The sequence below is a fragment of the Theropithecus gelada genome, chromosome 9, assembly GCF_003255815.1.
Source record: "Theropithecus gelada isolate Dixy chromosome 9, Tgel_1.0, whole genome shotgun sequence".
Lineage (NCBI taxonomy): Eukaryota > Metazoa > Chordata > Mammalia > Primates > Cercopithecidae > Theropithecus > Theropithecus gelada.
In genome coordinates, this window is record NC_037677.1 from 22790318 (window position 1) to 22807654 (window position 17337).

Genomic DNA, 17337 nt, shown 5'->3' on the forward strand with positions numbered 1-17337 from the left:
GTTTCCCTGCTCCTCTCTTGGCACTGAAGTCTTATATAAGATTGCTAGGGCCGGGCGTGGTGGCTCACACCTGTGATCCCAGCACTTTGGGAGGCCGAGGTGGGTGGGTCACCTGAGGTCAGGAGTTTGAGACCCAGCCACAACATGGCGAAACCCCGTCTCTACTAAAAATACAAAATCAGTTGGGCGTGGTAGTGCATGCCTGTAATCCCAGCTACTCGGGAGGCTGAGGCAGGAGAATTGCTTGAACCTGGGAGGCCGAGGTTGCTGTGAGCTGAGATCACGCCATCGCACTCCAGCTTGGGCAACAAGAGCAAAGCTCTGTCTCAAAAAAAAAAGATTGCTAATAGTTCTTGAGCACTGAAGGCTATTGTTTCATGACTCTGTCAGATTGTTCATGGTGTTTATTCCCTGTTTTAGATGTCCTATTCTCTATAAGGCCTTTCCTGTATTCCTGAGGTAGCATTTATTTACTACCATGCATAATACTTAACATAATATAAAAATGATTTAAGAAACTTAGCTATTTACATATCTTTCTCCAGTAGACTGAAAAGTTTTAAGATCAGTGGTTTATTTATCTTTACATTTTCAGAACTTACATAAGGCCAAGTGTATGAATGGTGCTCAGTAGATATTTAGTAAATTAATGAGATTTTTCCTCTAGTAAAGATAAAGGGATATGAACATTAAGTCAATCAAACCCTAAGATAATATGTAACCTGTTTTCAGTATAGTGTTCATGCAGAGAATAATGCCACTTTCTTTGTGTTAATTGATTGATGCAGGAATAGGATCTAGTATTAGTTTCCTAGTTATTAATTCATTGCTGAGTCTTAATCTGTTTCTTCACGTTGACAGTAAAAATTACAGAATTTTAGTGAATTGTTTTGAGTGGTCACAATATTGTTAGGGAGTGTCACTCTGTCGTTAACCAGTACTGATGTGTTGTTTGTGTATTCAGGGGTTTCTTTTGCGGGACAGAGGATCAGATGTTGAGAGTTTGGACAAACTCATGAAAACCAAAAACATACCTGAAGCTCACCAAGATGCATTTAAAACTGGTTTTGCGGAAGGTTTTCTGAAAGCTCAAGCACTCACACAAAAAACCAATGGTAAGTTGATTTGAAACCGTCCATGTTTGAGAAGAGTAACTGAAAGGAAGTCATAGTCTTACATTTAAGTTTTAAGTAACTTTTCTAAGACCATCTGTCTTTCTATTGATTAAATTCTACTACATCTGTAACTTAATCTATGTAGAAATAGAGATACTGCTGATGGTTTTCCTTTCTCAAGAGAGAAAACGAATTGGAGAAAAGGAAGTGTGAATGGTTTAAAGGTTTTTGTTTCTTTGTTTTTTGTTTGTGTTTGTTTTTGAGACACGGTCTTGCTTCATTGCCTAAGCCAGAGTGCAGTGGTGCAATCACGGCTCATTGCAGCCTTAACTTCCTGGGCTCAAGTGATCCTCTCACCTCAGCCTCCTGAGTAGCTAGGACCACAGGCATGTGCCACCATGCCCAGCTAATTTTTGTAGAGATGGAATTTTGCCGTGTTGTCCAGGCTGGTCTTAAACTCCCCGGATCAAGTGATCCTCCTGCCTTGACCTCTTAAAGTGTGGGGATTACAGGCATAAGCCCACCTTGCTTGGCCTTAATGAAGTTTTTGATAATAGGGTACTTACAGGAAATCATAGCAGTTGTGAAAAAGAATGCCAGATTCCAAAATTGGATGTGATGAAATGTGATTATCAACAATAACCTAATGTTTACATTTCATTGAGCTGTCATTTTTTTTTTTTTTTTGAGACGGAGTCTTGCTCTGTCGCCCGGGCAGGAGTACAGTGGGCGGATCTCAGCTCACTGCAAGCTCCGCCTCCCGGGTTCACGCCATTCTCCTCAGCCTCCCGAGTAGCTGGGACTATAGGCGCCCGCCACCTCGCCCCGCTAGTTTTTTGTATTTTTTAGTAGAGATGGGGTTTCACCGTGTTAGCCAGGATGGTCTTGATCTCCTGACCTCGTGATCCGCCCGTCTCAGCCTCCCAAAGTGCTGGGATTACAGGCTTGAGCCACCGCGCTCGGCCGAGCTGTCATATTTAATTAATGTCATTTGATGTAAAGCTTTTTCTTTCTACCCTAGATTCCCTAAGGCGAACCCGTCTGATTCTCTTCATTCTGCTGCTATTCGGCATTTATGGACTTTTAAAAAATCCATTTTTATCTGGTAAAAGCTTTTTTTATTTATCTAACTTGTTAGTTTCTTATTCCTTTAAATACATGATTCCTTTTAATGCCTAATCTAACCCTTAAAGAAAGAACACATTAATGTTTGTAGTTCTAGAATTAGGCTTTCATTCCTAGTAGTGGTTAGTTTCCCAAATTTTAGAAAATGATACCTGTCCAATTATAAAATTTAAAAATTATCCTGGTCAACAGGGTGAAAGTAAATTAATTAATTGAAAAATTATGTAGAAGAATTTTATAATAGCAGTACAAACTGAAATAGTTTTCTGTTTCAAAGATAAGCTAATAAATTCAATTTATTAATAATATCATATTAAATGTTCCCCTTTTTTTTAGTTTGCTTATCTGAAATTAAGCAATAGTGTCAGACTTAAGTGGTTCCAATTACCTTTTCCACTACTATGTAGTTTTCACCCTGTGTTCTCTATTCTCTTTAATATCAAGGATATGTACAGATTCTTAAAAAATACTTTGTGGGCTAAAACTGTTAGTGTTCATTCTAGAATTACTATTTTAAATTTGTTTTCCCAGTTTCTGTGTTCTTGATTTATTAAGCATTTCTTCTTAACCCTGTATTTTGCCAGCTCATTTTTCAGCCTATCTTAACAGTATTTTGGGCTTCTTTTGAGGAAATTAGAAATTGCTCAGTTTACTCATTTATAACTGCTCTAGTTTGGAAGTTTCTACCTGAGTGGGAAAGACTTAAGAAATTCTTGTAATAGTTCTCCAAAATTGATCTCTAGTATTTTACTGTCCTATCAGACTTTTTCTGTCTTGCTTATCAGACTTAATGATGTCATAATTGATAGGTCATTTGAGGGCAAGTAGTAACAGTTGTCAGAAGACGACAGCTACATGAAAAATATCATAATGTGTTAAGCCCATGTGTGTCAGTGTTTTTTGCTAACTGTAATGCAATGTATTTCAAAGTGTAGACCTGTGACCAGTTATATCAGAATAATCAAAGTGTTTGTTAAAAATGCAAATTCTCCTGGGCCCTGTGCTGTGGCCTGAGAACCTGCATTTTAACATTTCTCAAGTGAATTTTATTCACACTAGAGTTTGAGAAACTTTGTTCTATCATTAGATACTACAATGAGAAGTGGAAAATAATTCTTGATTTTATTAACTGAAAAGTACAAATGTCTTTTTATTTTATGTTATTTTATTTATTTATTTATTTTCAGATGGAGTCTTGCTCTGTTGCCCAGGCTGGAGCGCAGTGGCACGATCTTGGCCCACTGCAGTCTCCGCCTCCCGGGGTTCAAGTGATTCCCGTGCCTCAGCCTCCTGAGTAGCTGGGACTTCAGGCCTGTGCCACCATGCCCAGCTAATTTTTTGTATGTTTAGTAGAGACGGGGTTTCATCATGTTAGCCAGGATGGTCATGATCTCCTGACCTCGTGATCTGTCTGCCTCAGCCTCTCAAAGTACTGGGATTACAGGTGTGAGCCACTACGCCCAGTCTTTATTATTTTTTAATTTTTATTTTTTCAAATTGATTAAGAAACTAAAGGAATAAAAGAATGGCTACTCCATAGGCAGAGCAGCCAAAATATGTCTTTTTAATGTGAATCACTTACTCTTTGAAGATGGTTTAGAAATCCAGAAGACCTAGTTTCTGTTCCTCACTCTGATTTGATATGTGAAGTTAGGTCTCTTAGACATTTAATTTTTCTAGGCTTTGCTTTCTTGCATCTAAAAAAATCAGGTGATTGGAATGTTATTAATCTATCAAATATAAACATTTCTTTTCTTCCCTTTAGTCCGCTTCCGGACGACAACAGGGCTTGATTCTGCAGTAGATCCTGTCCAGATGAAAAATGTCACCTTTGAACATGTTAAAGGCGTAAGTTAAGAAGATTGCCTTGCCTTCTTCATACATTCTCTAATTGATACTCTATATAAGGTGGATATTTGATTCTATAGTGTATGCTTAGAATAGGTAAAATTGTATCCAAAAGTATTAGAAACAATATTTTGGGATAAATATTAATAGTTAAGGATCCAATCTTGCTTTATGACAGGGGATAGTATAATTTATGAAGGAGCAACCTGGTGTAGTGGAGTGAATGTGGACTTCAGAGTCAAGCTGACTAACATTTGAAATTCATTTTTATACTTATTAGCTATGAGACCTTGAAGAAATTACTTTAGATCCTGACAGATAATGTATGTACTTGACTCATAGTAGATAGTTAATAAATGGTCCTTCTTTACCTGTTCCTCTTATTGATCTTTGTAACTCTAGTATCTAAAACATATTAAACAATGTATATTTCTTGAATGAATAGAATGGATAAATGCTAGTTTACAGTCAATTAATTTGTAAAATATTTAATAGTAACTATTTAGTGCTAGGCCCTGTTTTAGCTGCTGGGATAGAATAAATAATCTTTGCGTTCTTAGAGTTTAAACTCTAAAAGCAGTAATTGGACACTGATATGTCATATAAGAAAAAGTAGAGTATGTTAAAAGGTAATAAAAGTGTATGGAGGAAAAAGTAGAGCAGGGTAAAGAGGATTGGGAGTTTTGGGAGAAGGCTTACAGTTTTAAATGCAGTGTTCAAGGTGCGATTGATGGAGAAGGTGACATTTGAGAGAAAATCTGAAGGAGAAGATGGAATAAACTGCATTTATCTGAGAAAAGAACATTTCTGACCAAAGGAACAGTTTGAGCAAAGGCTCTGAATTATTAGGGTGTCTGACTTGTTCATTTTTGAAAGTAGAACCAATAGGATTTCTCATTGGAACATAAGGTGTAAGAGAAAAGAGGAGTCAAAAAGGACCACAAGATTTTTGGTCTCAACAATTATAGAAGGATAGAATTGACATTTACTGAGATTTTTGTTTTTGTTTTTATTTTTGAGACGGAGTTTTGCTCTTGTTGCCCAAGCTGGAGTGCAATGGCGTGACCTCGGCTCAGTGCAACATCCGCCTCCCGGGTTCAAGCGATTCTCCTGCCTCATCCTCCAGAGTAGCTGGGATTACAGGCACAAGCCACCACGCCCAGCTAATTTTTTGTATTTTTAGTAGAAACAGAGTTTCACCGTGTTAGCCAGGCTAGTCTCAAACTCCTGGCCTCAGGTGATCCACCTGCCTCAGCCTCCCAAAGTGGTGGGATTATAGGTGTGAGCCATTGCACCTGGCCTTTAGTGAGGTTTTCAAAGGCTGTGAGTGGAGCAGATTTGGGGGACAAAGGTTAGAAATTTAGTTTTAGGTATGTTAAGTGTGAGAGATACAAATGAAAGTGTTGAGTAACTTGGATATACCACTTTGGAGGTATGGGAGAGGTCTGAGCTAGAATTAAAAATAGGAGATTATATTTATATGTATGTTAAGTCCACATGTTTGGATGAGATCACCCAGGAAGTGAGTGTAACCAGAAGAGAGATCTAAATACTGAGTTATAGAGCACTTGAAGGTTCACAAGACAGAAGAGAAGCCAGGAACCCAGGTGAAAAGGAGCTGCCAGTGAGTTAGGTGAGAATGGTGTCCTGGAAGAAAATATTTCTGATGAGGGGAGTGATCAGTGACGTGAAATGCTATTGATGGGCCAAGTGACAACTAACCATTTGATTTAGCAGTAAGTCATTGGTTTACCTGATAAAGAGCAATTTTAGTGGAGTAGCAGGGGTTAAATTCCGATTGCAATGGGTTTATAAGAGGTGGAAAGAAATGAGATGGAATAGAGGATTACAGACAATTCTTGGATTTTGTCTGACAGAAGAGCGCAGATAATTTATCTTATAATAGAAAATAAAGTTGGAATGTTGGTAAACTGTTGGGTGGGGGGTTGTGGAAATTGATAGTATCAAGGTCACCAGCAGAGAGAATATGGATGGGAGAGGAGGAATGAGTGGTTAATGGAGGAAGTAAATTGTGCAGGAATAGGAGAATGAATGGAAACGGGAAATAAAACTGTTGGGCTCACTTGAAATTTTGGATCATGAATTTATATTAAGACAAGTCAAAATGAGTCGTTTTTCTACTGATTTTCTATTTCTTTTATCTCTTCCAAATGTGAATTCTGCAACTTCAGTACCACACTGTGCTCTTCTCTGTGCTTTGCCATTATATCTGCTCTATTATATTTGATTTCTGAGAACTGTAGTGGCTGGGTAATTATCTTTCAGGAATGTTTTAGAAGAAATTCTTCCTGCAGGAGAGATTTGAAGTACATGATCTGAGGACTCTTCCAACTCTGAAGAGATTGGTTATGTTATTTCTGCTTTTCCTCTTTACATATTCATGTCTCTGTTTATACATAACCATGTTTTTTCAACCTCGACTGTTGGGTAATAAGGCATTGGGAATCGTTATAGTTTTACACCAAGCAGTTCTTTCCTTTCCTTTCCAGTTTAAATGGCTATGAACCCTGTTGGAAATGTATAAAGGGAACAATTGAGGAAGAGGTTGGTGCAGTGATTATTTGAAAACTTCAATCATCAGTGTGGAGGGCCCTTCTCTTTGTGTTTGAGGTCTGCATGCCTTTTCTAAATTGAGCCTGTATTAAGGCTGAGGTCAGACAGAGCATTGTTATTTTCTGCCTGCAATGTACGTACATACTTACTGAATATACCACACTTCCACCTCTTTTGAGAGAATTTTTTTGTTTGTTTGTTTGAGACACGGTCTCGCTCTCTTGCCCAGGCTGGAGTGCAATGGCATGATCTTGGCTCACTGCAGCTTTGACCTTCTGGGCTCAAGTGATCCTCCTGCCTTAACCTCCCTTGTAGTTGAGGCCACAGGCATGCACCACCACACTTGACTAATTTTTTAATTTAATTTTATTATTCTTTCTAGACAGGGTCTGGCTCTATCACCCAGACTGAAGTGCAGTGGTGTGATCTTAGCTCACAACAACTTCCTCCTCCTGGGCTCAAGCTATCCTCCTGCCTCAGCCTCCCAGGTAGCTAGGACTACAGGCGTATGACCCTACGCCTGGCTAATTTTTGTATTTTTTTTGTAGAGTTGGGATTTAGCTGTGTTGCCCAGGCTGGTCTTGATCTCCTGGGCTCAAGTGATCCACGCATCTTTGCCTCCCAAAGTGCTGGGATTACAGGCATGAGTCACCGAGCCCAGCTGATTTATCCTTCTCCTTCTTCTTCCTCCTCTTCCTCTTCCTCTTGTTCTTCCTCTTCTTCCTCCTCCTCTTCTTCCTCCTCTTCTTCCTTTTCTTCCTCTTCCTCCTCTTCTTCTTTCCTGTTCCTTTTCCTCCTCCTCCTCTTCCTCCTCTTCCCTCTTCTTTCTTCCTCCTCTTCTTTCTTCTTCTCCTCCTCCTTCTCCTCCTTCTCTTTCTTCCTTCTTCTCCTCCTCCTTCTTCCTTCTTCTCCTCCTCCTCCTCCTCCTCCTCCCTTCTTCTCCTCCTCCTCTTCCTTCTTCTCCCCCTCCTCCTCCTCCTCTTTTTGGGTGCGGGGGGTAGAGACAGAGCTTCACTTTGTTCTCCAGTCTGGTCTCAAACTCCTGAGCTCAGGTAGTCCTCCCATCTCAGCCTCACAAAGTGCTTGGGTAGTAGACATGAGCCATCATGCCTGTCCTGGAATGTGGGGATTTCTGAGTACTAAACTAAAGCCATGCTGATGACTAAGCATAATGAAAGTAGACATCACAATTAAGGTAGATCAAGTTTTCCATGCTAAAATGAATCAATTTTATAATTGTTATAAGACCTAAATTTATATAGAGCAAAGTAATTCAGTAGCATTTACCAGAACAGATTTACCATTAGGTAGTTCCTGTGATCAAATTTTTACCAAATCTCAAAGAGCTTGTATGGGAATGTCATTTCCTTACCTAGAATTTCTGAATATATGGGCATACTTATATATATAGTCTTAAAAATATTAATACAGGCATTTAATAACTTGATTCATTACCTTGATCCCATTAACTATTTTCCTTGATAGATCTTAGGTTCCTGAAGTGGGAATTCTCTTGCCACAGAATTTGGGGAGAGAATATAGTTTATTTGAGTAGCAAATTACGTTTAATCTCTTCTCCTTTATTCCTACAAGTTAAAATTGGAATTATATCTGTTATTTTGACCAAATACAATTTAATCATCTTTTAGTACATGGATATTATCTTTCAAGTTCTCTTTTAATAAACCAGCCAAGTCTTTTTTTTAACCATAAATTTCATTGAAGTTTAACAAATTCACAGAGAAATGCACAAATCCATAAATTTTCACAAAGTGTCTGTGTTATAAGTACCCAGCTCAAGGAACAGAACGTTATCAGAAGCCTAGAACCTCCTTGATGCCTCCTTCTGGTTACTGGCCTAGGGACAATTTCCTATCTAATACCATATGTGAATTTTCCCTATTTTTGAATTTTAGATAAACATAATCCATATAGAATATCCTTTTTTGTATGAGGCTTGTTTTATTCAAGATGTTTGTGAGATCCATCTATGTTATTTGGAATTGAGGTTTATTTATCCTTACTGCATAGTATCCCATTATACGAATACCACAACACGGTGCAGTTACACTGCTTTAGAGTGGACATTTGAATTATTTCTAGTTTTTGGTTCTAATACAGCTGGTGTGAATATTCTTGTACAAGTCTCTTGGTGAAAATATGTACACACTTCTCCTGGACCTAGGAGTGGACAAAGCTTTGTTTTCTATTTTTTAAAATACTCTGTGAAAAGAAAATGCTATGTTTTTAACCATTAACTTGATTAAAACATTAGTAAATTTTTAATTATTTAATCAGAATAACTTTCAAAGATCATTCCAAGTCTAACAAAAAAACATAACTTTGCTCTTTAATAAGTATAATATTTCCTGGAAATATATCTGGGAATTTTTTTTGAAATAATAAGTGAATCTTGACATTAATTGGACATTTTCAGAATGCCGTTTGGCATAAAACTATGTTTCCTGTTTTAGTATGCTCCTCTCTAGGTACTTTCTTTTTAACCCTGTCCAATGTACTTGACTTTTGTTTTCTCACTGAGAAAAATGAAAGTTCAGAATGATTTTTTAGGGATAGTAAGGAGACTTTGCATAATTGGAAATAATGGTCAGGGGAAAACCCTTTGTGTGTTTTATAAGGAGCCATTTTTGGATGCTTCTTTTACTGAAACAAAGAAGGCCAGGTTAATTCCATATCCAAATTAAATTTATGATTTTCAAAAGGGCTAATCTCACCAAATGTGTCCATAATCTAAAGTTATTTGGAAAATTGTGTCACTTTAGGTGGAGGAAGCTAAACAAGAATTACAGGAAGTTGTTGAATTCTTGAAAAACCCACAAAAATTTACTATTCTTGGAGGTAAACTTCCAAAAGGTAAGATAATCTTTTTTTTACCATGATTTGATGGAAAAAACAAAAACAAACAAAAAAAATCTATATTACTTATTTAATGTTAACTGATTAAAGTTTAAGTCTTAATTGTTGTTTTACAAAATAGATGTTCATTCTGAACATACAATTCCACAGCTTTTTTTTGGTAACTGCAAATTTTTATATACTTTCAAATTTTAAGTAAAGTTATAAGAATAGTACGTAGAATGTTCCTCATATCCTTAACTTAGACTCACAAACTTTTAATATTTAACTTCCTTTTTTTAGACCCAGGCTTGACTGCAGTGATGCAATCATGGCTTACTGTATCCACAACCTCCCGTGTTCAGGCAGCACTCCCAAGTAGCTGAGACCACAGGCACACACTACCATGCCACCTAATTTTTGTATTTTTTGTAGAGATGAGGCCATGTTGCCCAGGCTTCTCTTGAATTCCTGGGCTCAAGCGATCCACTCACTTTGGCCTCCTAAAGTACTAGGACTGCAGGCATGAGCCAGCGCACTCAACCTAGCTCCATTTAAAAAATCATTCACTTTGTCTCTTTATGTATATATAAATATAAAAATTATTCGTAAATAAATAAATTTTTAATTATTTGAGAGTAAAATGTAAACATAATCACCCCTAAGAGTGTATTTTCTAAGAATAAGGATATTCTTCTACATAACTCCAGAATTATATTAAAATTAGGACATTAGTTGGGTGTGGTGGCTCACACTTTTAATCCTAGCATTTTAGGAGGTGGAGGCGGGTGGATTACTTGAGGTCAGGAGTTCGAGACCAGTCTGGTCTTGAAGCAGGGGCCATTGGAGTTCCAGCCAGCCTGGCCAACATGGTGAAACCCTGTCTCTACTAAAAATACAAAAAAAAAAAATTAGCCGGGCTTGGTAGCAGGCGCCTGTAATCCCACCTGCTCAGGAGGCTGAGGCAGGAGAATCGCTTGAACCTAGGAGGTGGAGGTTGCAGTGAGCCAAGATTGTGCCCACTGCACTCCAGTCTGGCAGACAAAGCGAGACTCTGTCTCCAAAAAAAAAAAAGACATTTAACATACATACAAAACCATTATCAAATTTAGAGTCTATATTCAAATTTCAGCATTTGTTCCAATGGTATCCTTTGTAGGGTACCCTCTTCCCCAGTTCAGGACCCAATCCAGGATCACAGATAACATTTAGGCTTTTATTTTATTTTATTTTATTATTATTTTTTTAATGAAACAATTCCTTAGCCTTTTTGTGAGGGAGTGGGGAGAAGAGGATCTTTCATGATTTTTACAGTTGTAAAGAGTACTTGCCTAATTATTTATATAATGTTCTCAGTTTAGCTTTGTCTGATGTTTTCTAGTGGTTAACATGACTTTTAATGACTTCATAGTATCCTTCTAATTTATGGTTGTATCACAGTTTAACCATTTATATTGAATTTTTGTATGGTTTCCAGTTTTTTATTAAGAATAGTACTGTGGTTCATCTTAATTCAAGGCTTTGCCTGCATGCTTAATTATTTCCTTAGAATAAATTTCTAGAAATGGAATTGCTGAGTTAAAGGATGACACTCCTTTTTAATGCTTGTTTTTATACTGTCACCTATCTCTACTGAGAATACAGCAGTGCATAAAATTATTTGAAGTAACCTTTGCTAATTTAGGGTACATTTATTAAATCAGTGCTAATCACATCACAGAGTGAATGTTTAAAACCATAGAAGTGTTAATAGTTACCCTCTTCCTCTTTCTAATCACAAGGAGTATTTTAAATTTATAGAAAATTTGAGTAGTATAAATTTGTAGAAAAATCTTCAGATACCAAGATGTAATCCACAGAAATTAATATGATTTACACCAGTTAAGTATAACTAAAACATGACAATACTAGGATAGTCTTAAGGCTATTTTTGAGCTTGAGCTTTCTTTAAAATTTTTCTGTTAAAATGCAGCAAACATGTATGTAAAGAAGTTTTGTTGCTTTTTAAATGTAATATGTATATTTATAAAAACATATAAATCAGGCAATTCTGTTTTTCTAACGTGAAAATCTTTGATATTATGAAAATTTTCAAACATATGAAAAACCTTGAAAGAACAGTACAATTAACATCCATATCCTATCCACTTAGACTCAACAATTAACATTCTGTCATATTTGCTTTCTGTGTATGTGTGTATTTTTCCTCCTGAACATTTGAAAGAAAACTGTAAACATCTCCTACTTGACATCGAAAGACTTTGTTGTACATCATCTAAGGACAGTGTCCTAAATAAACATAATAACCTTATCCCACCAAAGAAAATTAACACTATTTCCTTAATATCATGTACTCTCCAATCTTGTTTAAACGTTTTCACCAAATGTCTCTAGAATATTTTGTTCTTTATGAAAAAGCATCAAATCAAGATTCATTAATTACATTTGGTTGTTTAGTCTTTTAATCTATTTCTACATGAATTTTAATCTTTTTTAGTGATAAATGGGTTTATATTTTTTTACCACAAGATTCTCCCTGTCATGTCTGTTGTTGATATGTAATATTTATATGATACAGGAACATTAATTTTGGACAAGATTCTGAAGTGAACCATTAGCAGAGACAAGTACGGTTTGCTGTGTTTCAAAATACTGGTTTTTGGTGTGATCTCAGCCTGAAAATTATATAAATGAATAATTATTTGTTTTATAGGTTCATATCGAGGGATTTTAAAAAAATACTTTGAATTATTCTTGTTTTCATTTTCTTTTAGGAATTCTTTTAGTTGGACCCCCAGGGACTGGAAAGACACTGCTTGCCCGAGCTGTGGCAGGAGAAGCTGATGTTCCTTTTTATTATGCTTCTGGATCCGAATTTGATGAGATGTTTGTGGGTGTGGGAGCCAGCCGTATCAGAAATCTTTTTAGTATGTTTTGATGTATCTTTCATACAGTGCTAAATTTTGTTAAGGGAAGTGTGTATCTTACCCTTCTTTGCTAATTACTTTTTTTCTTCCTTTTTTTAATTTCTATTTTTTCGGGCCTCCAGCTTTGCATGCTAATTGGTTTTGATAGCTAAAATAGCCATTGGGGGATCTTGGTTTGGGTAACTTTTACTATATGAATTAGCTAGTAGAAGTGCAAGGATGAGGTTGAAGGCTACCAAAAAAAATTTTTTTTTTTTTTTTTTTTCATTTTATTCATCAGTTTTGTAGTATGGAATTAAGAAGTAATTAGCTTCAAACCTGATTGTATATGATATTTGTATAGCTAGGAAGAATGAATGCCCAACTGTTTTTATTTTATATCATTTTCTTTGGTATAGTTTTTTCCCCCTGAAGCTACTATTCTTAAGTCAATAAAAAATGACCTCCTTTTGTGTATTTTCTTCCAATGAATATTTTTTGTTGGCTTTTGACAGTTTTATAGGATTTTAATATTTATCTTGTTTTGTTCAAAAGTGTTGACTTCTTTCAGCTTATTTGAATGTTTTTTGTTTTCTTAGGGGAAGCAAAAGCGAATGCTCCTTGTGTTATATTTATTGATGAATTAGATTCTGTTGGTGGGAAGAGGATTGAATCTCCAATGCATCCATATTCAAGGCAGACTATAAATCAACTTCTTGCTGAAATGGATGGGTAATTGAATCTTCTTTTGTCTTAGAATATGGTGATGCCTCCCAGCATTTGATATATGTAGAATTGATCTTATGCGAATTATTTCCGTAAGGCATTTCATATCTAGAGATACGAAAAATGTGATGTGTATAGGAAACAGAGTAGTCCCTCATGCAAGAACACAAGACAAGCTTTTTCTGTCAGTATTGTATTGTTTTCATTACTAATTGGATATTTGAATGTCAACTCATCTTATTTAATTGATGGTATTTATATTCTTTTTCATTTATTGTTATACTTATGACAGAAAAACAATGATTCATGCTGAGACTAGTAGTCTATTTGAAGAAATACACTCATTTCTACACAGTTTATGACTAGCTTTGAATGTGGCAGCTTTAAAGCTTACATCAGTGTTCATAATATAAAAAGCAAGAGGTGATGTTGCTTTGAAAGAAGTATCTTAAAGATAATATATAAGACATTTTGAAACCACATAGGAAGCCCAGGAGTGAATAACTTGAATTGGTATACTTGAATTTCTTCAAAAACTAACCAGGTACCTAAGCTTTTTATATCAGGTTATCGTTTCCTACATAGACCAGACAATTGTGAAGGTATGTAGTCACAGATGACTGGTGGTTTATTATCAGTCTCTTTTCTTAGCTGTTATTTAATTAATGAAGCCGGGCATGGTGGCTCACGCCTTTAATCCCAGGACTTTTGGAAGCCAGGGTGGGAGAATTGCTTGAGGCCAGGAGTTCAAAACCAGCCTGGTCAATATAGCAAGACCCTATCTTTACTAAAAATAAAAATAGTCGCCGGGCATGGTGACTCAAGCCTATAATCCTAGCACTTGGGAGGCTGAGGCAGGTGGATCACTTGAGGTCAGGAGTTCAAGACCAAACTGGCCAACATGGTGAAACCCCATCTCTACTAAAAATATAAGAATTAGCTGGGCATGGTGGCAGCCACCTGTAATCCTGGCTACTCAGGAGGCTGAGACATGAGAATTGCTTGAACCTGGGAGATGGAGGTTGCAGTGAGCGCCGTTGCACTCCAGCCTGGGTGACAGTGAGACTCTGTCTAAAAAAAAAAAAAAAAAATAGTGGCTTGTACCTAGAAATTGGGTAGAAAAAACTTAAAAATAAATAAAAATAAATAAATTAGGTATGTTGGCATGCACCTGTCATTCCAGTTACTTGAGAGGTTGAGGCAGAAGTTTCACTTCAACCCAGGAGTTTGAGGCAGCAGTGAGCTATGATCATACTGGTGTGTTCCAGCCTAGGCCACAAAGCGAGTGCTAGTCTCAAAAAAGGAAAACGAACCAGTTTTGTTTAGAGCATTTCTACATGTGTGCTGTGCTTCAATGTTAGTGAAAAGATACTGTTTTTTTTTTCCTGCATAGTTTTAAACCCAATGAAGGAGTTATTATAATAGGAGCCACAAACTTCCCAGAGGCATTAGATAAGTAAGTATTAAAAGAAGATTTTTGTGAAGTACTATTACCTGCTACAAAATTATGCTAAAAGAAGTCAATTGCAAAAGATCACATTGTATGATTGCATTTATATGCAATACCCAGAAAAAGCAAATTCACAGAGACAAATTGGGTTAGCAGTTACCAGAGGTTAGGGAGAATAGGAGATGGCTGTCATTGGATATGGGATTTCTTTGCCGGGGATGGGAATATTCTAAAATTAGATTGTGGTGATGGTTGTACAATTCTGAATATATTAAAAATCACTGAGGTATCCACTTTAAATTCTGTTATGTGAATTACATCTCAATAAAACTTAAAATTTATTTGTTAGATGTCACAAAAGTTTTATGTAGAAAGGATTTTAAAAATAAATTCACTGTAGTAGTATAACTAGGTTTAAAGTTACTATGAAAAAAATTGTATTGTGGAAGTTATTCATATTTTCATTTGATCAGTAGTTTGTCACTGCCTAAGACTCTAGTCTAACATACATTCTGTGCTTAGCAGTTGAGATGGATGTGTGGTTCTTATCCACAATAATAGTTTATTGTAGAATTATTTGTTCCTGGACTGAGTTACTTGCATGCTTTTGTTTCTGAGGGGTAGGCTACCTAGGTACACACATGTATCTGAATGAACCTTTGTTCTACCCTCTGGTTATTGACACTGTTACTTGAGCCATGTTTTAAAAGGAACTATCTGAATATTTATGTACAAAATTCCATCTGCACTCTGGCTGCCATTGGCTTCCCAGTCATGTCATTAGGGTGTCAGTCCTGCTGACTTTGAGCTTAAATTGTTTATTAATTTATATTTTCCTTTTGCATTCTTCCTGTAGTGCCTTAATACGTCCTGGTCGTTTTGACATGCAAGTTACAGTTCCAAGGCCAGATGTAAAAGGTCGAACAGAAATTTTGAAATGGTATCTCAATAAAATAAAGTTTGATCAATGTAAGTCTAATTCTATCAAAAGAAACATTTGTCATTTATGTAAAGTGGTAATATACCACTCACCCTGTTTGTGGTCTTTTCATGATAAATGTATTAATATTAAAAGACCAGTTCATTTTTGTCTTTTTTTTTTTTTTCCGTTACTATGTTCACTTAAAAGTCCATTCCTTAGTGTATATCCAGGAGATTATACTGTTTTGAACCCTGATTCTAAAGAAAGGTTTTTTTAGAGTATTCAGACAGATATTTGAGGATATATATACACACACACACACACACATTTTTTAAGATGAATGTAAAATGCAAAACAATAGAAAAAGCTGCAGAAACAGTAACTCATGATATAGTCAGTATGGGGCCAAAAGAGAAGAAAGCAAATTATAAAACAAAACACATGGAAATTTATTACCCACTTGAGTAATAAATGAAATTATTAAAGCTGCAGTAGTTTCAGAGAGAGCTGTATCAATTCATTAAACTATATGTGTTTCCTATAATAAGGGCAACTGTTATGTCCAAAGTTTCCAGATGAAATTCAAAGAAAAAAGTGTATAAACTATGGCTCAGAATAGCTAGCTATTTTCTTTTTTCCCTCGGAATGTAGTTTTTGTTTGTTTGTTTGTTTGTTTGTTTTGAGACAGAGTTTTGCCCTTTTTGCCCAGGCTGGAGTGCAGTGTCACAATCTCGGCTCACTGCAACCTCCACCTCCTGGGTTCAAGTGATTCTCCTGCCTCAGCCTCCTGAGTAGTTGGGATTACAGGTGCATTCCACCATGCCCAGCTAATTTTTGTATTTTTAGTAGAGATGGGGTTTCACCATGTTGGCCAGGCTGGTCTCGAACTCCTGACCTCCAGTGATCTACCTGCCTCAGCCTCCCAAAGTGCTGGGATTAAAGGCGTGAGCCATCACACCCGGCCCGAATGTGAGTTCTGTGTGAAGAGTTTTCTTTTACCTGTTTTCGACTTTTAATGTTGTGTTCTCCTTTTTACATTAGCCGTTGATCCAGAAATTATAGCTCGAGGTACTGTTGGCTTTTCTGGAGCAGAGTTGGAGAATCTTGTGAACCAGGCTGCATTAAAAGCAGCTGTTGATGGAAAAGAAATGGTTACCATGAAGGAGCTGGAGTTTTCCAAAGACAAAATTCTAATGGGTAGGTTTCCTTTGTTTTTTTTTTCTGTCTTTACTTTCCATTGTGTTAGATAATTCATTTGGGGCAAATACCCTATTCAAACAGCTAAAGCCATGGCTATGTTGAATCTAATCTTACTCTAAAACTTCAGTGTCTGGGTTTTCAAGATTTGTAATAAATGATTTTACAAAATTACCAATTTAACAGTCAAATGCCATTAAACAGTAACATTTTCTTGACAATACTCTTGTCAGTGATACAGAACTGATTTTATAGTGTACCACATTTATTAGTTTTGTCTCTTTTCTTAGAAAACCTTTTTTTCTGACTGGAAAGTTTAAAAAAGTGATGGGAACATGAAAATATATACTTGACAACACCACAATTTGGCCTTTTATAAAACAAATATATTGTAGTGGCTTATATAATTGTATAGTTCAACTGTTGGTGGGGAGATGAGGCACATATACATTTCCTCTTGTCGGACATTGCTGCTAAAAAGGATAGTTAACTTTATTCTGTGCTTAATTTCGATTTTAAATCTTGGATTGACTTAAAAGCACATTAGTTATGATATTCTTGTTAAATTGGAAGTTTATTTTATAGAAATAGAAATAAGTTTTCCCTTTTGATGTAAGA

General features: G+C 36.2%; 1 protein-coding gene across 2 annotated transcripts in view; it reads left to right on the forward strand.

Moving 5' to 3' along the window:
- YME1L1 (YME1 like 1 ATPase) overlaps positions 1–17337 on the forward strand; it is a 44877-nt gene that overhangs the window by 21019 nt on the left and 6521 nt on the right. For both annotated transcript variants that reach the window (XM_025396990.1, XM_025396991.1), the window contains 9 exons: positions 965–1115; positions 2137–2220; positions 4006–4088; positions 9446–9536; positions 12293–12445; positions 13024–13156; positions 14544–14606; positions 15457–15569; positions 16564–16719. In XM_025396990.1, coding sequence (XP_025252775.1) covers positions 965–1115; positions 2137–2220; positions 4006–4088; positions 9446–9536; positions 12293–12445; positions 13024–13156; positions 14544–14606; positions 15457–15569; positions 16564–16719 — 1027 coding nt within the window. The remainder of the gene's footprint in view (positions 1–964; positions 1116–2136; positions 2221–4005; positions 4089–9445; positions 9537–12292; positions 12446–13023; positions 13157–14543; positions 14607–15456; positions 15570–16563; positions 16720–17337) is intronic.